General features: G+C 44.0%; 1 protein-coding gene and 1 pseudogene across 1 annotated transcript; both read right to left on the bottom strand.

The window, feature by feature from the left end:
• Positions 1-146: 146 nt before the first annotated feature.
• On the bottom strand, positions 147-23826 carry Eif4b (eukaryotic translation initiation factor 4B). The gene is made up of 15 exons (XM_021182713.2): positions 23641-23826; positions 15778-15915; positions 13548-13756; positions 13130-13246; positions 11826-11880; positions 11252-11386; positions 8575-8712; positions 8293-8466; positions 7280-7508; positions 5907-6004; positions 4212-4425; positions 3690-3745; positions 2603-2708; positions 2333-2405; positions 147-2060 (listed from the first exon to the last, which is right to left on the bottom strand). The coding sequence occupies exons 1-15, from the start codon at positions 23651-23653 to the stop codon at positions 1980-1982; spliced, it is 1836 nt and encodes a 611-aa protein (XP_021038372.1). The 5' UTR covers positions 23654-23826; the 3' UTR covers positions 147-1979.
• On the bottom strand, positions 10041-11245 carry LOC110309993 (annotated as a pseudogene).
• Positions 23827-24288: the final 462 nt, after the last annotated feature.

Here is a 24288-nt window from a genome sequence, read left to right as displayed (position 1 = left end):
ATCTCCACTGTTGGTGAGCCTACCCACTCTGTCCTGCAGCAGCTCATGCTCGTTGCTGTGCTACAGGAGGAGAAGGAAGGAATGGAGATGGGGAGAGGAGAGGCATTCAGAGGGGAGGGGAGAACGATAAACTGCAACATTAACCATCAACTTTAAAGACTGGATTTATTTGGAGAAAAACAAAAAACCCTCAACCCAAAGGATGGGATTTTACATCTCAAGACATCTCCCAAGTAATGTCTACAGATTACAAATCATTTTCATAGAAGATATTTTTGTACAAATTTTACATGTATTCAGGAGCGGGACATAAGTCAACCCCTGTTTTTATTTTAACAGAGGAGCAAAGTAGGAGAGTGGGACAAAACAGCTGTCTTCTGGATGCAACTATCTGGAAGGGAAATAGACATGAAGAGGGCAAACTACCTTCTCATTGTCTACAACAATGGTTTAAAAAAACCCATTCAACTGTGGGTATCTCTGCAAAAGCCCACTTCCTAGCTACTAGCCAATCAAATCCACCGGAGAAGCGATTTGCTGTGCCTACTGCTGCAGCACGGGACATCAATGCTCCTGCACAGCAGGCCTAGGACCAAGGTATCATCTGTCTGCAGGTACCTGACTACCCACAACAGGGAGGCTTGCCATCTTTGGAGCTGACCCCTACAAAGGTGCACATCAAAGCAGACAGGTCAAGCTACAGTGTTGCAAGAGAAACCCAGGACCTTGCTCAATCTTTCTTTGCATTATCCTTTATTCTTGAGGGGGGTAAAGAAGCCAGCCCTCCTAAGCAGAAAACCAGTCAGGGTCACATACATTATAAACAAGCACCAGCGTGGGGTTCCAGTGAAGGAAATTTATAGAAACCTTAAAACACCCCATTCAAGGCTGAAGACCTCCAACTCACCCCATTTACACACCCCTATTCACCACCCAAGCCCATCAGTTGAGGCTGAAAGCTGCAGGAGCAGGCAGAAATCAAAGATGGCATAGAGAAAACTCACTGGTTTTGCTTGAGAAAAGCAGCGAGTCCTCGGGCCGTGGCTTTTTGTGGCCAAGATTACAGTGTCTGTGGGAGGCGTGTGACTCACAAAGACAGCTCTGGGAGGCTAAGTGTCATGGAGACCATGAGATGACCAGAGTGACAAGGTTTTCAAAAACTATGGATATATTTCAACCTCTAGAAAGGACAGTTTAGAAGGGGCAAAACCAGGCCTTCTCACTACCTGTAAGTGCTTCCTCATCCAGAAATGACCACTCTATGCATGTGTTTACTGAGGTCACACCGTTTCCCTCACTATCAGGTATAAAATAGAATCAGTCACCTCCCCAAAGCTTTCCAAACCACGATTGAGTTTCCGTTCATCTTGGTCCCCAAGCGGAACTACTTGTTAGTGCCCCGTAGACTCACTCCCAACTACCCCCTTGGGGGGTAAAAAAATAAAACAATTTCCCCCTAGGCTGGCCCCATTGAAGTCAGAACTAAAGCAGAGGGGCTGGCAGCCTCCTGGAGACTAAAACAGCTTGAGACTAGAACTACCTTTCTAAGGATGGGAAATTTATTCAGGTAACGTTTGGGAATTCACAGGTGCCATCTTAGGATAAGAATTAGAAGGTAGAAATCTCACTTTGCTTTGCACCTTTTTCTACTACCTAACTGATGTGACTGCCTCTCTGTCACTGCAATTCTGCTGAATGGAGCCCCAGGCACTAGTCACACAGTAACTGCTTGGTATTGTCAGACACAACTTCCCCATTCAAAAGCGGTAGCCACATCTCTGGCTACAATGGTGATTCTCCAGTTACTTCAATACTTTAAAAGGCTGCAGCAGCATGCAAAAGAATTTCATTTCATTAAAAAAAAAGTTTAGAAAGGTCTTCAGGAGATGGTGAGTTTATTTTGTCTTGTCTGGATAGAGGTTTGATTTGCTCTTGAATATTCCGGGGTGGAGACTAGGAGAAAGCACAGGGCGTGGAGGTTACTCAGCGCAGTCGTCGCCCTCATCCTCATCCTCGCCGTCCACAGACAGAGCAGCATACTTGCTTGCAGAGCTGAACTTCTGTAACAGGAGAGGAGAGGATCACGGACAGAAGCCCAAGATTCTCCAGCCCAGCCCTAGAAATACACTAATGTCTTCCCCGGGGCACAAATGGGAAACCCAGACCACATCCATTGCTCTGGGAGAGCAGGGAGGGTCAGGGGCATGAGTGGACTCGGCCACACACATCCTCTTTCTGAGAGCTGAGGAAGGTAACTCCACCTTAACTGTGCTCACTGGAGACAAAAAGCGTCAGATGCAAACTAAGAGGAGGAAAGGCCCATGGCACTTACAGAGGCTGGATTCTCCTCAGTTTTCTTTGGCTCAGGTGCAGATCTGGAGTCTTGATCTTTTTTGCCATCCTTCCTGCAGAGACACAATAGGTATTCAATAGTGTTGCTGGGACAGTGCATTATTTTTATATTCTGCAAATCTAACCGTGACTCTAGTTTAATCACAGTGATAAACCTGGCAATGCTTGAGAAAGCCCAGAACTACTTTATAAAGATTCCCTGCGTCTAACACCACAAGATTCATAAACAGTGAGGAAAAAATATAGATACCTATCCAACTCCTTCCAGTGGTCTCTGTTCCCTCCATCCCCGGGACCACGGCTGGAGCTTCCAGTTTGGCCTTGTGTGGCACCTACCACATCCACTTTATTTCCATCTGTTTAAACAGAAACACAAAACCAAATTCAAGGGTTATAAAGTAACTCATCTCCCTGTCCTTGCTTTCCTTTAAGCTGAAGGAAACACATATGAAGGTGAATTATCCCCACGCCAAACCAGCCTAAAGCCTTTTTTCCCATTAAAAGTCCTACTGTAGTGACCATCACCTGGAAAGCAGGCAGGACAGAAATAGGAACTAGATAGATTGTTCTGTAGTGACCTTGGTTTACCAATGGTGACATTTCAAACTTGGACAGGACAGACACATTTATTCCTGTCCAATTTCTCCACAAAGGCAGGCTTTACCAGGAAGAGGCAGCTTTAAATACTCTTTGAAGAAGTCATTCCTGCCCTCTACTGGCAGAAAAGGTAGCTCATCAAAGAACATTAAAAAACAATAACAACAACAATAAAACAATTGACAGTTGAAGGTTGATGGGGGTAGGGAAGTAGAGCCACTGCTAAGGTATCAGCGTTTCTATAATCCTCAATAAAACACAGTAGACCACTCCCTCACAAAAGCCATGAAAGTAGAGGCTGGCTGGGAAGAAGGGGACTGACAGGAAGGAGGCTAACAGAGCAGCAGTGATGACCATGACTGAAATACATCACTTGACCCAAGAACTGAAAAAACACTGCAGCTTCCATTAAAAAATGTCTTCTTGCTAGGTAGTAATGGCACACCGCACATCTTTAATCCCAGCACTCAGGAGGCAGAGGCAGGCAGAGGTCAGCCTGGTCAGAGTTCCAGGACAGTCAGGGCTACACAGAAAGAAGCCTTGCCTAGAAAAAAACAAAAAGAAAAATTCTTTGGCAAGATGCTTAATCCTGGAGTCTTTCATTACAGGCATTTATTTTATTTATGTGTACTGCCTGCGTGTGTGCACATCAAATGCCCTGGAAAGAACTGGAGATATGCATGGTTGTGAGTACCACAGGGGTGCTGGGAACTGAACTTGTTCACGTGGCGCAGGCTCACCTTTCCTTGATGGTCCTTCCTCAGAGGGCTGGACTGGAGCTACTTTCCCTCCACCACTGGAATAAAGCAAGCAATCAGCCATCAGTTTTTACAGGAAAGACAACACAAGCTTACACCATTTTCCAAATGTACCAGGCTGCCTTTTCATTCCACACTACAATATTAGAATACAGGAAAGAAAGAAAACAGTCTTTCACACACTTAAGTGCCATATGCTTTGGAAATCCAGCATGCTTAGCTGGATTCTTCTCTTGGAAAAATTTAAGAGATCCTAAGTCACTTGAGTGAGCAAAGTTACACTGACAGCATGTCCCAGGGCAAAGCATGTCTACATATTTCTGTGGTAAATATTCCCATCATAGCTGATCTTAATCCAAACTGATGTCAACTGGTTAACAAAAATCAAGAAAACAGATACTGTTGAGACAACAGTGTATGAATTATACAGGAGGCAACCTCCTCTGCAGTACACACTCCCTCAGGGCACCTCCACTAAGCAGCTGCTGTTACAGGCCTACTCACCTTGTAGGGGACGGCTGCTCTGTGTCTGAGCTCTGAGATCGAGCAGGAGGGTTAGAGCTTCGCTTCACCCACGCATTCTCCTTTGGTGGAGGGGCTGGCATTACCTTTAGAGGCTGGTCAGGTTTAGGAGGCTTAGAGGTTGGAGAGTGACAGTCGTCTTCTTTATTGAGGGTTTCATTTTCTAGAGACTTCTCACTCTCTCTCCTTCGTGTATCTGTGGGGGAAGAGGAACTCGCTGTACAGAGCCCACCTGGACTGTAGCAGTAGGGATGGGGGCATCACTTTCTTTTCCATCAGCAGCAGACACACACTAACTGGTTCCTGATCGCTATAGTTACACATAAACCAATGGTTTCCAGGACACCTGGAGAAAAGTGCTTTCTGGAAAAGGGGAAAAAGCTACCTGGAAGAACAGCAATCTTGTCTTTATTTGGAAGGAATGAACACTTTGGGGTGTGTGTGTCAACTTGTCTGTCTATGTATTAGGACAGCTGTAACTGGGGATAACATGCTCTTGTGGTGAATGGGACGCAGGACCAAAGCCCAGGAACCACTGCTCAACTCCAGCTCAGCAGAGGCCTTTACACGGGGACAAAAGCCCAGACACATTTGTATTTGCACAAAAACTTCTCTGGAACCATGGAGCTTGCTTTGCCAACAGTTACCACCTACATCTGAAGTACAAGCTCTAGCAAAGCGGCTACACAAAACCAACATCACACTTACTCGAGCCAGAAGGAGCACTACACCACGTTACAGGGAGACTACAAAGGCCAAACAGCTTCAGAAAACTCTTACAACACTTGGCTCCATTGACAAATCACTCTGGCTTTGGGCTATTTTAAAATACTCAAGTACAAGTAAACTTGGGAGGTAGGAGAGCTTTAGCAACAGCGAATCACAGTAAGAGGAGGACTCTACAATTCCTGTAAACCGTTTATATCAGATTCATTGTGGCATTAAGTGTCTTCTTTGTGCCTGGTGCCTAGAGGCCAGACACCATTATGAGATCTTCTGGAACTAGAGTTACAGGTGGTTGAGGGAACAGGGCAATTAAAACTGGGGACTCTACAATTTCTCCTTCACAGGAGGAGGGGTGCGGTCATCAGTGGCCCAGGACTCTGCGACACTACACATACATGCCAATGAGGAAATGACCATTTATCCTCAAGAACACCACTAATATTGCCTAAACAACATCAAACAATGTCACCCCAAGAGGTCAAAAACCAGTGCAAAGTGAGGTGGCTCTAAAAAAACCAACACCAGTGAGACAGAAAATAGGGCCGGCAAAATATTGTAGCAGGTAGCTTGCCACCAAAACCTGCCGAGATCAATCAATGACTAGAACATTCTCTCTGGGGAAAACAGACTGCTCCAAGTTTTCCTCTGGCCTTGTATCATGACACAAGACCCCACTCCTCCACAAAATAAATGTTAAAAAACAAAAACAAGACATCTAGCAGTCAACTACTCTTCTTAGTGACAGACAGTCCGCAGATCACTGAAGTGTTTCTTCTGGCACCTGTTCCCGAGGCCTTGCTAACTCAGGAGATTCTGAGCAGAGCTCAAGGCCAGTCTGGTCACACAAGTCTTAGGACAGCCAAGGCTACACAGGAAAGAAAAGCTAACACTGCACAGTGCTCACACATCTGCAGGAGACGGGGACTCCGATACCCACCCCACCTGACTTACTTCTGCCAGATGTGGCTGAGGCCCCAGTCTGCGATGACTCACTTCCTGTCCTCGACCGTTCTCTTTCCTGAGTTTCTTCACTTCGCCAGCTTGGGTGTCTGCACACAAGAGATCGACAAAGAAGACAGTTAATGCCACAATGAATCTGATACAAATGGTTTACCAAATTAACATCTATTAATACACGGTCTTGGTGAGTGCAAGCCAGAGGACAACCTTGGGACATTGTTCCTTAGAAGCTACTAACCTTATTCTAATTTTATGCATGTGCTGCCCACATGTACGTCTCTGCACCATGCATGTGCCTGGTGCCTAGAGGCTAGACATCATTATGAGATCTTCTGGAACTGGAGTTACAGGTGGTTAAGGGAACAGGGGAATTAAAACTGGGGACTCTTCAAGAGCAGCCAGTATTCTTAAGCTTTGCCACACTGGCCCAGTGATGAGTGTAAGATTGTATCACACGGCTTTCTTTACCTTAAACTATTTCAAGGCAGCAGGTTACACATGCTGGCTCTAAATACCTCAGGATTCCACATTAGCTTCTATTCTGAATACAAATGTGAGTCATTCATACAGAACATTGCTGAGCTTTTCCTAATAAAATCCTAAAAAAATTATATATTTCTTTGTGCCAGGTATGGTAGCACGTACTTTTAATCCCAACAATCCTAGGAGGCAAAAGCAGGTAGACCTCGGAGTTTGAGAGGCCATTCTGGTTTTAGGACAGCCAGAACTAAAGACCCTGTCTCAAAGAAAACAAAAATATTTTTCTAACAATTCTTATATTCTTTATGCTTGTATGCTACATGACCATAGCGTACAAGCATACAGAAAAAAAACAGTGAAATAATTCCTGGCTATATTCAACAAGAAAAAGCATTCTCTATGTAGTAAGAGAGAATGAATTTAGAGGTCATGCTGGCACTTGCACCACCTGGTAGCAGAGGTAAGAGCATGAAGCCTGACTGGGCTCAGTGATTTCTGGTGTGGCCTGTTTCCAAAGATCAAGGCTAGTGAGATGACTTGGTAGGCAAGGACACTTCCTGCCAAGTCTGAAGATGCACAAAGTTGTCCTCTGACCTCTACATGCATGCTCACAAAGGTCAATAAAAAAGAATTGGGTCAACCATTTATTTACTTCTGTTCCGAAGTGCTACCAATTTCTATTTCTGTCAGGTGTAGCACAAGTCTTTTTGAAAACATGAAGGCACAGAAGTCTTTAGTGTGTGACACTCTTACACGCTGTAGACTGCTTCACCCCCCAATAAACACATCCTAGTCATAACCAGTAACCACTCCATTTCCCAAGCGCTCAGGGTTAGGGTCAGGGCTTGGCAGTAAGGAGAAGCCCCTTGTTGACGACGCCTCACCTCTCCCGGGGCCGGCGATCTAGTTTTGGCTCATCCAGCTGACGCTGCAGCTTCTCCTGCTCCTTCTGTAGCCGCTCCTCTACTTCTCTTTCCCTAGCAGCTGTGTCAACAGGTTTCGCCCCTCCAAAGATGGAGGCTGCCCGGCTGGACTGGGAGGTGCTGGCGGAGGCGTCATCCTCCTTAGGAGCACTGCGAGGCTTGAGGTTCAGTCTGGGTCTCTGGGGGGGGCCTAAGGCAAACGAGAGTCTAAGTGACAGTTTCCAAAAAACATCAGGAGGTGAGTGCTGGGAGACTCTTGGGAATCTTGTTCAAGAATCTGGTCTGAAGATGAACAAACAAAACCTTGTAGCAGTATGACAGGGAAGATTTTTAGGTGTGTATATTATAGACACAGGTGAACACAGCCATCAGCGCTGGAGACCTGAACCATAGTCTCACTATCTGCATGGCAGGCAATTAGACTCTAAACTACCTCCACAGCCAAGGGAGGCTCCATCTAGTTCTTACACTTTTGTATGAAATTCTTAGTAGTCCAATTTCTTTCACTTTTCAAATTATCAGAGTACTTTCAAAATAGACCTAAAATTTAATCAAGCAGTGTCACCTAACAAGACCAACTTTCATCATGATCAAAGGTAGAAAAAAACTAACTTTCAGATGGTGTCGCCACACTTAGCCTAGGTGGCTGCTGTTAGAGCTGATTGTAACAGTGCTTTGTTTCGGGAACTAGGGGCATAATACTCAGAGTTGACCTCTGAAAACGAATCTCACCATTCATAGAATCAGTGATAACGACTGGCTGGGACTCTCATTTTCCTCACTGATAGGGCAACAGAAGGCTGTATCTTCTCCTTTCCTACTGTTTATTAAATGTTAACTGAAGATGGCTATGGAGCAGCATCCAAGATGAGAACATTCTGTCTCCACAACCAGGTCTACTGTGCTCTGCCACCTCCTATACAACTGAGAAACAACTTTCTAGTTTTCTGCTCCATGAAGAAAGAGATGAGTACCTCTGTCATCACGCCTATAATCGTCCCGAGAGTAGTCATCTCTGGAGCTCCACGACCGATCATCCCGTCTGTCATAGCGGTCTTCATAGCGGTCCCCACCTCCTCTGTAGTCATCATCTCTCCGGTACCCACTTCCAAATGCTCTTCTGCCACTGCCTATCCTGGAGTCATAGCCTAGTAACAGATCTCAAATTGTGGTCACAAAGAAAGGGGGGGGAAAAAAAAAAAGCAAAATAGAAAATTCTTGAGAAGTGTTTTTCAACTGAGTATTATCATGACTACCTCGGTCATAGTCTCTGCTGCCTCGGTCATCATAGCGATCCCGGCCCCCATAGCGGTCCATGTCTCTGCGTGGGCCGTCCCGATATCCGTCCCTATACCCATCCCGATACCGGTCTGAATCGTAACGATCTCGATACTCTAGAAAGAAAAGAAAACAGGTAACAAGTGTGGCAGCTCACTAGACCAATTGGAGTTCTACTCTGACTACAGCCCCAAACCAGAACCATTTGTACCAACTTAAAAATGTTTTAGTATTTACTCCTTTAAAAGGAAAAAAAAAAAAAAAAATCCCTGATGGGTGCTAGGAATGGAGCTCACTTGGCAGAATGCTTGCCTAACACAATGTGGTTCTATATTTAATTCATAGGACCACACTACCACTTGGGGTGTTGGGCAGCAGCAGGATTGCGTTCAAAGTCATTTTTCTTTCAAAAAGTCACCCCCATAACAGGTACAGGATATCTCCCTGATTCAATTTTGTGGCTTTAATATGCTTTTTCTTGGGTAGGTAATGATAAATATCTATATATTCTATACAAATTCTAGAACATGATGTTTAAATACATTTAAGCACAAAAGAGACAGGCTATAGCTAGAATTTTCTATGCTTGATACCAATCAACCAAAGACTGTTTCAAAGTTTGGCACGAGGGTCAGAGACGGCTCAGCAGATCAGACTCCTGCCTCTAAGCCTGACAACCTGAGTTCCATTCCTAGGACCCACACGGAGGAAAGAAAACAAGACTCTCAAAAGTTGTCCTCTGACCTCCACAACTCATACTAAGGCATACATGTGCTTGGCTAGGCAACCAATAAATGTTTTTTAAAAATCTGGCAGTGGCTAAGGAGAAGGCTCTACTCTTAAGAGTGCACACTGCTCATAGGTCAAGTATCCAGTGCCTTCTTTTGGCCTCTCTGGATCCTGTATTCGAGCGCACCCTCCCTCCACGTTATCTCCCTCCCTTCTTGCTGTGCGTGAACTTGCTTTGTAAACCAGGCTGGTCTTGAACTCTATCTGCACCTGCCTCCTTAGTGCTGGGAATGAAGGAGCACCACCACACCTGACAAAAATAACTCCCTAATCTCAACACACGATAGGGTTAATGCAGGCGATCTCGAGTCCCAGACCACCCAAGAAAAACAAAGAGTATTAACACAATCCAGTACAGGCAAACACAAGGCCGCATCTCACCTTCACTCTCACAGCACTGCTCAGCCTTTCCTGCTGCTGCCAATGTTCAGTGAAAAGGTTCTTTGTATACTCTCTTCAGCACAAAGTACAGTCAATATTTTTTTAAAACAGGTTTATTTACTTAAACTTTTTAAAGTGCCGTCTGTCTGCACACTTATATGCCAGAAGAGGGCATCGGATTCCATTACAGATGGTTATGGGCCACCATGTGGTTACTGGGAATTGAACTCAGAACCTTTGGAAGAGCAGTCAGTGCTCTTAACTGTAAGCCATCTCTCCAGCCCTAGTCACTGTATTTTTAAGTGAATCAATCAATCTTAAGTTTTCTGAAAGTCATCCTTAAAAACTAAGCACAATTATAGTCACATAGCAGTTCCTGGCTGTTTCCCACATTGAATCTTACTGGTGAAGTAGTTTAAATAAGCATCTAGCTTTTTGCTGTAGGTTTCATGTCTGTGTTATGTAGGTCTGTGTTGTTCCTAAAATACCGTCTTGCTTGGCGATAGGGTCTCTCCCTGACCTGAAGTAGACCCACTGACAAGTCAGTAGGCTCTAGAGAGCTACCACCCTCACTGCATCACATCTGTCTTTTTACCAGGGAGACTAGGAATCCAACTTAGGACCCCACTGCTTGTGTGATAGGATTTTAACATTTGAGACCAAGCTACTACCTCTTCTGCCTCAGTTATTCTTTATAAACAATTGTGTTCAAAGAGAAATGCCTGTACTTTCTGTTAATATTTTTTAAAATTAGGAACTTATCAAATTTCTTATCTGCATTTGTCAACAATTTTTATTATCAAAACAAATAACTCCCCTCAAAAAACTCCAGAGAAACCAGACTTTATAAGTTGTTCCTCAACTTCTTTTTTTAAGAGTTCCTTCTGTTTATTAATGCGTGCACAGCTACTTGTCTTCTGGTTTGTTGAAGCAGAAAGTCAGACAACACTTGCCACAGCAGTGCCTGTCAGAGTGGCTTCCCACGAAAACTCCAGCACCACACTCATCAGAAGGACACTCCTTGACGAAATCGGCTCAGCTAATTTTGCAATTTTCATCCACCTTATAGTATTTCAGCACAGCCAACTTAACCTTCTTCCTCTTATACTTGTTCTTCTTGGGAGCGGTGTACGACTTCTTCTTCCTGTTCTTAGCACCACCCTGAAGTCTCAACACCAGATGAAGGGTGGACTCCTTTTGAATGTTGTAGTCAGACAAAGTCCGGCCATCTTCCAGCTGCTTACCAGTAAAGATCAGCCTCTGCTGATCAGGAGGAATTCCTTATCCTGGGTCTTGGCCTTTACATTTTCTATAGTGTCCGAGGGTTCAACCTCGGGCGTGATGGTTTTCCCCGTAAGGGTCTTCACAAAGATCTGCATTGTGGCGGCGGCTCCACCCACAATGGCGGATCGGAAAAACGTTCCCCAACTTCTAACATTACATTATCAAACAGACCCAAGAAACAATTAAAAAACCTGAACTTACTGTCTCCAAAGCTATCATCGCCTCTTCTAGGTGGGTAGTCATCAAAACTGTCTGTGGTGGGACGGGCCCTCCAGTCTGTGTCTGTTTTGTCAGAATCCCGATTTCTATCTCGACCAAAAGAACGGTCATCCCTGTCTGTAGACAGAAAACCAAACAAGTTAGCTCACCCAAGACACCACTTACTTCTCACATGGTCCCTCACATCCCACCTACGGTTTCTATTGCACTGGCCAGGCTTTGAGGTTGCTCTCTCCAGGTAACCAATCTGTTTTTTTCCTCAAATGTATTTTAATTAATGTTTATCTATATCACATTAAAGCTCAAGCTCCTAGGTAGCAAATCTAATTATAAATTTATAGTCCAAGGATAGTAAGTGGTTTGAAATCGGAAGGAGATAGGATGAATCTCTGGATTATACTCATTAGGTATCAGTAGTAGTCCCTTCGACTGAGGCAAATCTCCTTTAATACGACCTAAAGTTACCATGGAACAAAGCAGGCTGAGAACTGATTCCAGCCTCACTACCTCCCTAGGATCACTACACCAAACTGGGAAGTTCTACCAGTTTTCTTACCTTTATCCTGTGCTTGATCAGCAACATCCACACGGATTCTCCTGTTACCTAGAGACTGAGAGTATAGGATCCTATTAACTGACCCCTGTTAGCTTAAAAAGCTCTAAGAAGCCGGGCAGTGGTGGCGCACGCCTTTAATCCCAGCACTGGGGAAGCAGAGGCAGGCGGATTTCTGAGTCTGAGGCCAGCCTGGTCTACAAAGTGAGTTCCAGGACAGCCAGGGCTACACAGAGAAAATCCTGTCTCGAAAAAACAACAACAACAAAAAAAACAAACAAAACACAAAACTCAAGAACTTCAAGAAAAATTTCAAGCAAATTTAGAATTAACAAAGTTGGTGTTAGATTAATATAAAGTTAACTCTATTTTTCCAAAGCCAACTTCATATACTGGAGTAAACTGTCAGTTTAGTGTAATGAAAGCAATTCTCAATCAGCTAACATGCTTGTAATTATAGCCCTTAGGAAGCAAGTTCCAGGCCAGCCTAGGATCTATAGGAAGACCCACCAGCGTCCAAAGAACAAGGACAATTAAAATACCAAAGCAGTTAATTATTCAAACAAACAGGCCAACAACACAGCAGCAGTACACTGAGGACTGCTGTCTCCAGGCCTTTTCACTCACTCAGAGCTCAGTTCCTCAGACTTCCCCTTTCCTAATTACCTTTTAAATACTCTGACCAACTGCTGAGCACCAACATGGATGTCTGGCTCTACCAGTGAATTTTATTTAACATTATCTGATACAGACTAAGGCATTTAATCATTGTTCAGTGAAAATATTTCTAAGAGCTGCTTATTTACAATTATACCAAATGGTAGATTCAGACTATGGAATTCTGGAGTTAAATACCCCAGCCTTGAAAAGATACACTTTAAGAGAACCTAGTTAACTTTTCTCTCTGCATTTATAAAGGCAGTTTATTTTTAAAAAGTAAAACCCTAGAGCTGACACAAAGTAGTAAATAGGTTCATTAGAAACCTGGTATGTTGGGTTTCTTCCCTAAAATTCCATTGCAATCAGGAGGTATGATTGGTATGTATCAGGTATGTAAATGGTATCAGGAGGGACTCGGTTTGGTTGATAAACAAAGACTGCCCATCCTTCGCCTTCACTTTCTGTGATTGGTTTGCCTGCCTGCCAGTCTGTCTGAGGAGAAGGTGTCAGATCTTGGGAGTTCCTGATGGCTATAAGCTGCCATGTGGTCGCTGGGAATTAAACCCAGGTCCTCTGGAAGAGCAGCCAGTGCTCCTAAAAGCTGAGCTTTCTCTCCACCCCCTCACCCCACCTCTTAATTTCTTTACCTCTTCATTGAGACTCAGAGCACTGAGCAGAGAATCCAGGTCCTCAAATTCTGCGTAGCCGAAACCTTTCAACCTGTCTGGATTGCTGGGTTCCCGTGGTAAGCGTACAGCGCTGATCTGAGAGAATAAAGAAACAAACAAACAAAAATAACAGGGTTAAAAACAAACAAACCCAAACAAAAAGTAATTTCTCTGAAGAACATATAAGAACCTGGGAGAAAACTGGGTAGAGGACAGAAGACAAATAACTCTATAGCCCACACCGCTCAAGTCATAGTAATTTAACCCTTAACACAAAATTAATTAAGGTATTCTTTGCATCTTGGACTCTGTTGCCTTCCTCTGTGGCCCATCCCACAATCGGTTTATTTAGCTATTATCCTCAATATCCCACAGTTTGACACAAAAAGACACTCACATTTAATCCTCTAAAGAAATCCTTAATGGAGTCTTCTGTCACATCATAGGGCAGATTCCCTAGGAAAGCAGTGTAGGGTGGCGACTTGGGAAGACGGCTCCGGTCGATATTGGGTTCCCGAGCAGCCCGTGGAGCAGTGGGAAGGATGGAACGGTCAATTGGAGGCGCCCTGTACACGTCATCATCGTTACTATGCCAAGTTGTTGACACTAGGACAGAAGAGCAGACAAAAGGAAATGTAGAAGCCAAGTATGGCAGAGCACCTGAGTAACTGAGACAGTAGGATAAATGTGAGCAAATCCAGCCAGGGTTACAGACTGAGACCATCTCAAAACAACCCAAACTCCAGCGGGCATAGTGTAGAGGCTGGCTCAAAGGTTGAGACCAGCCCAATATTCACAGAAAATCCCAGACCAGTCACTACTATAAAAAGAGAATCTGTATTAAAAAGCACATGCTGGAAGGTGGTGGCACACACCTTTATATCTGCGTTCAAGGCTAGTCCAGCCTAGAGAGTGAGTCTTAGCATAGCCAGGGCTACACAGAGTAATCCTGTCTTGAAAAAACAAAATCCTTCAAACCAACTCCCACAAATCCACATGCATGTAAGATTAGAGCCAGAGATTCAAGCCAACACCAAGCCAAGTCAAAACAAGGCTGTGCCACTGAAGCAAAAGACAAGAAAATACTTCTAAGGTGTTATAATCAAGATTGAAAACAGAGGGACTGCAGAGATGGTTCAGCAGTTAAGAGCACTTGTTGCTCCTGCCGGTCTCAGGTCTAATTTCCGAGCACCCATATGGTGGCTGGGATCCAACAGGTACAGAATTATTACACATAAACAAAGAACAAACAGAAAGTAAGGAGTACTCAAGTCTATTCTGTGGATCTTAAGGCCTTTCTTTGACTGCTTTCTCTCATTTTACTCTTTAAGGAATCTATGAACCAAATCCTTCACATGTTTACTACAAAACACTTTAGCCTGAGAAGCCTGCGACACTGCTCTATCTACAGAAAACGAGACTCAATGAAGACAATTATCTGATGCTAAGGCATCTGACCAGGATGCTTTCTACCTCAAACACACTAAGCACTCTTGATAGCTCTCACACTCCCACATGGATGGGGCCTTGTGTTCTCTGCCCCTCTCTACCTTTGCTTTTGTGAAGACAGTGTTTGTCTACCCTGGGGCTCAAGGCCTTCCTGCCTCTACTTCCCAATCCCAAGAATTACAGCTCATACCACCTTACCAGGGCTTCCTCAAGGTTTGTCTTCCCCCCAAACCCAAACAAAAAACCAGCTATCCTAGTCCTGGTCCCATTTCAACATTTAGAGAATATATAAGCTATATAAAACTTCCTGTTTTCATCATAAAAGAGGCCACACACAAAGTAGTCAATTTGCAATAAGTTTTTTTGGGGGTGGGGGTGGAGAAAGAAAACTGGCTAGACTGATGAAGCCCTAGGTGTGGTATGCATGCCTATAATTCTAGTACTAAGGAGGCAGATGTGAACAGATCTCTGATAGCTTGAGATAAGCCTTGTCTGAAATATCAAGTCCAGGTCACATAGGGCTATACAGGAGACCTTATCTGAAACACACAAGTCAATAACAAGAAAAGCCGAAACATATATACCCCAACCAAAACCAAGGCCAGGCTGGGTGGTGCAAGCCTCAATTTCAGCATTCCAGGACAGATGATCTCTATGGATTCTAGGCCAGTCAAGGATTCATAGTGAGCTGATACTCCAAACACCACCCACCCACCCAACCAAAACACCACAAAACTGTTAGGTTTTCCTTATGAGTGATATCACAATGCAATCAACAAAGCTGCCGGCATCAAGTTGAGGTGAAAATAGGCTGAGGGAACAAAATAGGAATTAACTAACTACACGGGAAATACAGAACAGTATCCCTCGAGCTAGTGTTACACATTCAGAGTGGCCTGTAATAGACAGAGTGAGCGCACCACCACACCTAACTGCTCAGTCTTAATAAATAGCCAGGCCCAGCGTGTGATTATGCTCAAAGTTCACTTTAGTTTGAAAGTCAACCAGAGATTAAACCCAATACCCTAAAATACATAAAAAATTTCAAGCTGTACAAATTAAGATCAGTTCTAATCACAAACGAGGCAAATCATGGAATACCATTTTATTTAGAAAACAGTGAACTTTTAATTTTAAGCACAATGATAGCTCCAAGGACAACAACAAAGGGAAATTACCATCTCCTTCCAGATCGTCTGTTTCATCAGCCCAGCTGACTGGTTTGGGGACATAGGTGCTTCCTCCACCAGTTCCTCCATCCTCAGCTAGAAAGTCTGTTAGGGAGATGGTCTTCCCCTTCTTATTCTTCTTTTTTGCTGAAAGAGAGAAAGATTACTCAACGACAAGTAAGTTAAGTCTTATCCTGAACCATTAAAGACATTTAAAGAAATCAAAGACCTACCAGATGACTGGATTGTGGAATTCACATCATAAAAGAATTCTTATGCAGATATAAATGTGGAGAAAACACAAAACATTCAAGAAGTCAGGCATAATATCTGAGGCAGAGGAGGACAGCTGTGTGTGTGTGGTGGTGGTAGAGAATAGCTCATTTGCTGGCATAGATAGCATGAAGTCCTGGGTTTAATCCTTACTATATAAACTGAGTGTGGCAGGACACACTTGAAATGCTAGACTAAGTAGGTAGAGGAAGGAAGATCAGAAGTTAAAGGCCATCTTCAGCTATAGGGCGAGTCTGAGGATAGCCTGGGATACAGGAGACCCTGTCCCACAAAACTATAAATGCTTAAGTATATAACATCTTTAGGTATAGAAAAGGAAAGCTATCCATTAATACCCTTTGGGAAACATGGCTACAATGGAGAAATCCTTCATTTATTACTAATAGACAAATAAGACAAAGGCCCTACAACAAACCACACTCTCCAATTACATTTGAAATTGCTAGCCAGGCAGTGGTGGCACACACCTTTAATCCCAGCACTTGAGGAAGAGGCTGGAGGATCTGAGTTGGAGGCCAGCCTGGTCTACAGAGAAAACTTGAAAAACCAAAGAAAGATAATTTAATTTAGAAATGACTTACAATGGAAAAAAATTGCTATATAAACCAAGGTAGCATTGAATTCAGAGATCCAAGTGTTTCTATTTTACCATTCCTGTAATAAAGTGCTTTCTAAAAAGTAAAACTAACAGACTGGAGTGGTGGCTCAGCCATTAAGAGCCATTTGTTGCCCTTACAGAAGACCCAAATTCAGTTCTCAGCACCTGTAACTCCAGAGGATCTGGCCCCTTCTGAATTCAAACATGTAGGCAAAACAATTATATAGATAAAACTAATCTAAATTCTAACATGCTAGTATATCCACTGCTCCTTAAATACAAAGATAAAACAGTTCCTACTTACATATAACAGTCTCTAGCTACACATGGCACTTTATGTGTATTGTCTACTTGTTAAATAACCACAAGGAAGACTTATAAAGTCTATCCAGAGGGAAGGAAAGGAAACCTCAGGTATTTTCCTAGCACACGAAGGGCTCTTCCTTCAGGACACTGAGTAGGAAATAACTTCTATGGCAGGTTATCATAGCCACGGTAAAATGCCTGCTGCCCGCAGTGGCATTTGAAAGCATTTGATTAAATGGCATGCAAATAACTCGAATTCTCTGTACCTTCAAAACTTCAGAGCCAGCACAGTCAATTCAAGGGACCAAGAGGAGTTCTAGAACAAAGTCACCACCAGGCCATTATGGAGGGAACTTCTCCTAAAACCAAAACCAAAGCAAAAACATCCTACCTGGCTGGGTAGGAATTGGCCTGTTAACTCAGTACCATTGGAGGATTACAAGTTTGAGGCCAGCTCTGGTAACCAGTGACTGTTCCCTCCTCCAAAAGTTAAGAGCTTTGCTATTATCCCAACAGCTTCATAGTTGTCACTATGCAGCCCTGGCTGGATAGAGATCCGCCTGTCTCTGCTCCTCAAGTGCTGGGATTACAGGGATGGTTCACCCAGCAGCAGCAGCTTCTTCTTCTTTTTTTTGGTTTTTCGAGACAGGGTTTCTCTGTATAGCCCCTGGCTGTCTTGGAACTCAAGCTTCATGTTTTTTAAACAATCACGAATCCTTTCAATTCTCACCTTTCAACTCAAAGAGGGATAAAAAAAAAAAAAGATTGATTTATTATTATACACAACTACACTATAGCGGTCTTCAGATGCACCAGAAGAGGGGTCAGATCTCATTTCTGGTGGTTGTGAGCCACCATGTGGTTGGTTGCTGGGATTTGAACTCAGGACCTTTGGAAGAGCAGTTGGTGCTCTTACCCACTGAGCCATCTCACAAGCCCTCAAGAGAATATTCTAACTCGATACACTAATGCTTACTAAAAAGAAAGTTGCAGGCTGGGTGTGGTGGTGCACGCCTTTAATCCCAGCACTCGGGAGGCAGAGGCAGGCGGATTTCTGAGTTCAAGGCCAGCCTGGTCTACAAAGTGAGTTCCAGGACAGCCAAGGCTACACAGAGAAACCCTGTCTTGAAAAACAAAAAAAACAAAACAAACAAAAAAAAAGTTGTTTTTTCAAATTCAAAAACTGTTGGAAGAAAATAAAGGTATCCTGTTTTGCTATGAATGCTACAGACAGCATTATGTAACAACAGCCTCAAGTGTTAGAGGGTGAATGTTCAACCCAAATGAAGAGATGTCTATTAAGTCAGTCCTTTTTTTTAAAAAGTGACTTAATGCTAATGTGACTCTAAAAAATTGATAGTGTACCAGTCAGATCACATGATCCTTAGTCTGTTCTGCTTCTCTGAATCAGTTGTGGACTATGCCATATTTCAAATTCTAAGGCTAGACTACTGAGGTCTGGCCACTGGATGGAGCTACAGTTAACTTACTCTGTTTGAAAATACTTCATCACAGGCTGGGTCCTAAAGCACTCGAGCTCTGTTCACATGTGTAAGTTTTGTGCCCCCTCCCCCAATGCATCTCCAGTGGACCACTAACCGCCCAAGCAGCCAAGAATGACTTTGAACTCTGATTTTCTTGCTTCCACCTCCCTCCTCAGTATTGTGATCACAGGCATGCGCCACCAAACCAGGCTGACATGGTAGGTGCTGGAGATTGAACCCAGGGACTCTGTGCACTCTAGGCCACTGAGTTAACCAACAATAAGATCACTTGTGCAATACAAGGTAGACTATATAAGACTACATGTATAAGCATTTTGCTGATTGATGTTTTTATTATGTGTGTCCTAAAACTGTCCTACAATTTATATTTACTTGTATTTAGTTGGGCTGGTGAGATGGCTTAGTAGTTAAGAATACTGGCTGCTCTTCCAGGTCCCAAGTTAACAAATTCCAGCAACCATGGGAACTCATGACAATCTATAAAGGTATCTGATGCCCTCTTTTGGCATGTACATGCAGACAAAGCACTCCTACATAAAAATATAAAAACATGGGGAAACTGGAAAGGAGGGATAACATTTGAGATGTAAATAACCACCCCCCCCAAAAAAAAACCCCAGTATTTTTTTTCTGTCTGTGCACTATATGCATGCCAGATGCCCATGGAAACTAAGAGAAAAGCATGGAACCCCCTGGAACTGGCATTACAGACAGTTGTGAGCTGCCACCAGGGAGCAGGGAATGGAACCCAGGTCCTCTGCAAGATTACCAAGTACTTTTAGCCACTGCCATCTCTCTAGCCACATTATTTACGTCTTACCTTCCACCACCACAGCATAATCTAGAATTAATCTACCCTTTGAAATGATTTGGCTTAAATCAACTTTGTAGATTAGGGTTTCTCAACTCTTAACCTTTTAACTCAAGTTTAGGGAAAAAAACAAAAACATTAACATTACTTGATAATTCAAAAAAAGCTAAAGCATCAATAAAACATTTACAACAAAACACTAATACTTTAAAAAATCCTTTTAAAATCATTATTTCTCCCTTTAACATCCTTACTGCTGGGCTGGAGAGATGGCTCAGCAGTTTAAGAGCTGCTCTTCCAGAGGTCTTGAGTTCAATTCCCAGCAACTACATGGTGGCTCACAACCATCTGTAATGAGATCTGATGCCCTCTTCTGGTGACAGTGACAGTGTACTTACATATAATAAATAAATCTTTGGGCCGCAGTGAGCGAGCGGAGGTCCTGAGTTCAATTCCCAGCAACCACATGATGGATCACAACCATCTGTACAGCTACAGTGTATCATATACATAAAACCAACCAACCACCACCAACAAAAACATCCTTACTGCTCCTTCCTCCACCAAATCTGGTTGAGGCAAGTCTTCAAGACTAAAATCCCCTAAAAGATCTCTCATTTAATGTGGCTGCACAATAATCCAGTCACACATAAGCAGATTCTAAAGGAGAATAAAGTGAGACAGTACCATTTGTCTCATTCCATCTTATTTCACTGACAAGTTATCAAAATCCTCTATGCCCTTTGATCCTTCAACATTAGGGCCTTCCACATTTAAAAAGATTTCAACTGTGGGGGGCTGGAAAGATAGGTCTGTGGTTCAGACTGTGTTTCCAGTACCCAGCTCAGAACAACATGAAACTACAGCCACAGGAAGTATCCATGTACCTGTATCCACGTGCACATGTCCATGTTTAGACACATAAACACAATTAAAAATAAAAGGAATGATTAATTGTAAGGCCAGGTGTGGCTACATACACCTTTATTCCCAGCACTCAGGAGGTAGAAGCAGGAGGATCTCTATGTTTAAGGCCAGCCTGGTCTACAAAGAGCCTGTCTCAAAAAAAAAAAAAAAAAAAAAAAAAAAAAAAAACAATAAAAGATCAATTCTTTTGTTTAGTTCTTCAAGAATATAGTCTTTGCCATACATTGATTTAACCAGTTCAATTCTTTCATCTCTCTTCTAACCCCATTCCTGATCCTTAAAACAGTTCCCTTGTAAATTACATCTCAAAGCTGTTTTGTTTTGTTGTTTGAGATAGGGTTTCTGTGTAGCCCTGGCTGTCCTGGAACTCACTCTATAGATCAGGTTGGCCTCAAACTCAGAAATTCGCCTACCACTGCCTTCCAAGTGCTGGGATTAAAGATGCCACCACAGGCAGCTCAAAGCTATTGTTAAAGTAAACACACATACATACTGTTTCAATATGAAACACCATTTTCCTTCAATTGACAATACTCAGTATTTGACTTCTTGATCTAAGTATCCTTACAGAGCAACAAATACTCTGTACAAAAAGATAATTTGTATACATTTAACTAGTTCTTGAAACTGTTTCACTATGAAGATCAACACTAAAAAGAAACCATTTAATACATCTTCTCACTGAAAAATTAAAGAAACACCTCACAGCACGCCTGTCTTATCAATTAAAGTCCTAGGCACAGCTTATACACTCACAGCATGCCTGTCTTATCAATTAAAGTCCTAGGCACAGCTTATACACTAACTACAATTTTAAAGTAACCTGTATCAAACATGATTCCTTAGAGATAAACTGTTCATTAACAAATGAAAAAACTGAGACAGATCACTTAACAACTCATATAGCCACAATAAAAATTTAAAGGCCCTTTTTCTGAGTCAGGATCTCACTGTAGTCCAGGCTAGCCTGGATGGAACTATGGCAATCCTCCAGCCTCAACCTTCTGAGTGCTGGGACAACACTCAAGGTAGCTTGCTCAGCTAAACCCTCATAGATTTAAAGTCTTCTTTTAAAGATGCAACTAAAGAATTACCTACCTAGGTTCAGGTTTCCTAGAAACTTAAAAGAATCCTTATTTGTCAGTTAGCTCTGAGACTAAGATACTACGGTCATATGGAAACTAGTATTGTCTCAAATATTTTTTCACCTTACCAAATAGTGATTAAGTTGTATCTGGTATTTTTACAGAGAAAACCCAAGAGCCATTTCCAACTCTGAACTGAATTGGAGAGGGGACCTTCCTGAGGGCAGATTATTAAAGAAAAAGGGAAGAAGACACCATCAGGGAGACCTTGTAAACCAGTGGATCACAGTCAACAGAATAGAACCAAATACACAGCTTACCAGGGTGTCTTTTTCTCTTTTAACTTTTGACTGTTTTTTGATTGTACACAGGTTAAAGGACAACCTGCAGGAGTCTGCTCCCGCCCGCCTCTACTACACGGATTCTTCAAACTCAAGTTAACAGCATTGGCACCAAGTGCCAATCTCCCCAAACCATCTCCCCAGTCCAGCTATTTCGTTCACCACTAAGAATCTCCCAAGAGGAAATTCATCTAGACTTCTCAGTTAAGACACTAAACTGTAAGCCAAGGAGTATTTTTCACTGATTAAAATACGTTTTTGTAATTTGTAGACGATCCTTTTAGCCATCAATTCCAACTTCGTTCTTGTACTTACAATCTTAATGAGCCCAGCTAGGAACCTGGTGTTTCCAGGACTGTGACTCTGATCTGTGCTACCTGCAAACAATGTGACCTTCGACAAATCTTTGAGCTGTTTCTCAACAGCTGGAGAAACCACCAGTTCTTTACATGCTCTCACAGGCTTGTTCAATTAAGTGCTCTACTAACAAAAGCTGTTACCCAGGGTTGGGGATTTAGCTTGGAGTGCTTGCCTGGCACAGCCAAAAGCTCTGTTCAACATCCAGCAATGCAGGGGAGGAAAGAAGTTCTCATGGCCGAAGGCACCAGATTCAGTGTGAAAGTTTCCCAAAGACGGAACCTGATTTCCTTGTAATATTAGAAAAGATGGACTTCTGTACTGAATGTTGCCAGGCGAGTTGCTAAACACCTTTAATCCCAACAACCCCAAGGTAAGCCTGGTCAGACAGTCAGAGCTAAATGAGAGACCATGTCGCACAGTTTAAGAACAGCAATCCAAAAAGGTATTTTTAACATATTATGCTATAAAAAATAAACTGTTTCTAAAACGAAAACTAATGCTAGGTGTCTAAAAGCCCTCTGGTATTCACAGGTCCACTGCAAATGCCCCCTCCCCAAAACCCCAAACAAACAAAAAACAAAACAAAACCCGAAACGACCCCCCCCAAACCTCACTTGCAATGCTGGGAATATACATTCCACCAAACAAACAAACGCACGCAGAACCTCTTGCCACTATTTTAATAGCACCTTCTGGAAGTTTCCCAGTTATCTGGGAAAATGACAAAAGCTGAAGCCTGACACTAAAACTAACCAAAAAAATGGGAGCTCTATATAATGCAACGCCCGGTCTCCTTCCCCACCTCTGCCTGGCATATAGTGTGCACTCAGTAAAAACTGTTGGTTGAATCAAGAGGTGGAAAGAAAAAGGCACAGGAGAAATCTAGGTGTCCATCCCTACAGCACCTCCCTAACACGTGGAGCACCCTGGGTTCCCTACCCCCAACTATAGTGGGGCCAAACCTAATATGCGTTCGCTTGGGAGTACAGCGGTCGAGCCACGCTCCCAAACCGACTAAAGCTTAAAGTACAAGGTCATAAACGAGCAAAAGCCAGGTCCATCCAGGCTTCCCATCTGGAGTCCAGCAGCGCATGTTTCCGAGGCGCGCCTTCTCCACCACCTCGCCTCGTCGCCCGTGCCGTGCTGCGCACGCGCACCGCTGCTTTCATCGGCCCCTCCACGGCCTCGCGCTCGCGTTCTAACTGCACCCCCCTCCGCCCCCACGAGGGTCCGCAACGGCCTCGCGCCTTGGAGACCGGGTCCAATGTGTTCCGGTCCGCGCGCCAACCGCCTCCTTCCTCCACCCGCGCCTTGGCGCGGGCGCGGTGCTTCACGCCTTTGAGAGCCTCGCGCCTCCCGCACGTCTCTCTGTGCTGCCTCCTCCAATTGAAGGCAGGGTCCACCATTTCTGCCTACTCCAACCTCGCGCAACGGGGTGAAAAGGGTGTGAGGGGGAGGGGAAGGCCTTCCCCTCCCCCTAGACATCCCGAGGCGGTAACCTCAAGCGGCCATGCCGCTAGCCTGCCGCTGCCCCCAAGTCCGAAAGGAGCTGGTGCCTCCTGCCCCCCACTTCCAGCAAGGAGCGGACCAAGCCCGGAGGCTGTTTCCGAGCCTGGTCTTTGGCCACGCTCGGCCGCTCACTCACCTGAGGCCGCCATGTTGGGAGAGGGAGAGAGAACGCAAAGGACCCGGATGAGGCAGTCACGTGATTATAGCGGGCGCGACGGGCTTGGAGGCGTGAAACCAGGAGGGGGCGGGGAGCCGAGGACGGAGGCAGGAGGCGGGGCGCCGCCGCCGCGCTGGGTTCGTAAAGCAGCGCGAGGAGGTGGCGCGGCGTCCGACGGGAAGACCTGCGCGACATGTGGCCGAAGGGGTGGAGTCTGAGCTGTCGCGAAACCCTTCGCTTTACGTCGGGCCCGGCACCGCCGTCCGGTCCGATCTACGCCCGGGGCGGGGTCTCCTGGCGCACAGACTTGTGGGTGCTGGGTCGGCGCAAAGGGCGGGGCCGCACTTGCTGATTCTATAGAACAGAGTGGACTTGGAATCTAGAATGGGTGTGCCACAATTGATTTTTTTCCGAAGGGAAGATTCTGAGTTTCTTTTTAAATCACTTTTTGTAAAGACAAAGAAAATACAAAGTTCCGTAGAATGGTTTCAATTAAGAAGGTAACATTTGAACCATGGGCTTTTGCCTCATTTAACCCTCCAATGGACTGACAAGGGCCAGCACCGAGTGCTAGCCACATTTCTTCCAGCGAATGCTTCATTTTTTTTTTTTTTTCCAATATATATT

This window comes from Mus caroli, chromosome 15, assembly GCF_900094665.2.
Source record: "Mus caroli chromosome 15, CAROLI_EIJ_v1.1, whole genome shotgun sequence".
Lineage (NCBI taxonomy): Eukaryota > Metazoa > Chordata > Mammalia > Rodentia > Muridae > Mus > Mus caroli.
Note: the sequence above shows the minus strand (reverse complement) of the source record. Positions and strands in the feature narration are given on the sequence as shown.

Excerpts from the sequence above, each read along its gene's own strand:
- Eif4b (XM_021182713.2), bottom strand. Across the intron at positions 2,709-3,689 it reads GGAAGGACCATCAAGGAAAG|ATGGAAATAAAGTGGATGTG; the intron begins GTGAGCCTGCGC and ends CTGTTTAAACAG. Across the intron at positions 2,406-2,602 it reads CACTGGAAGGAGTTGGATAG|GAAGGATGGCAAAAAAGATC; the intron begins GTATCTATATTT and ends GTGTCTCTGCAG.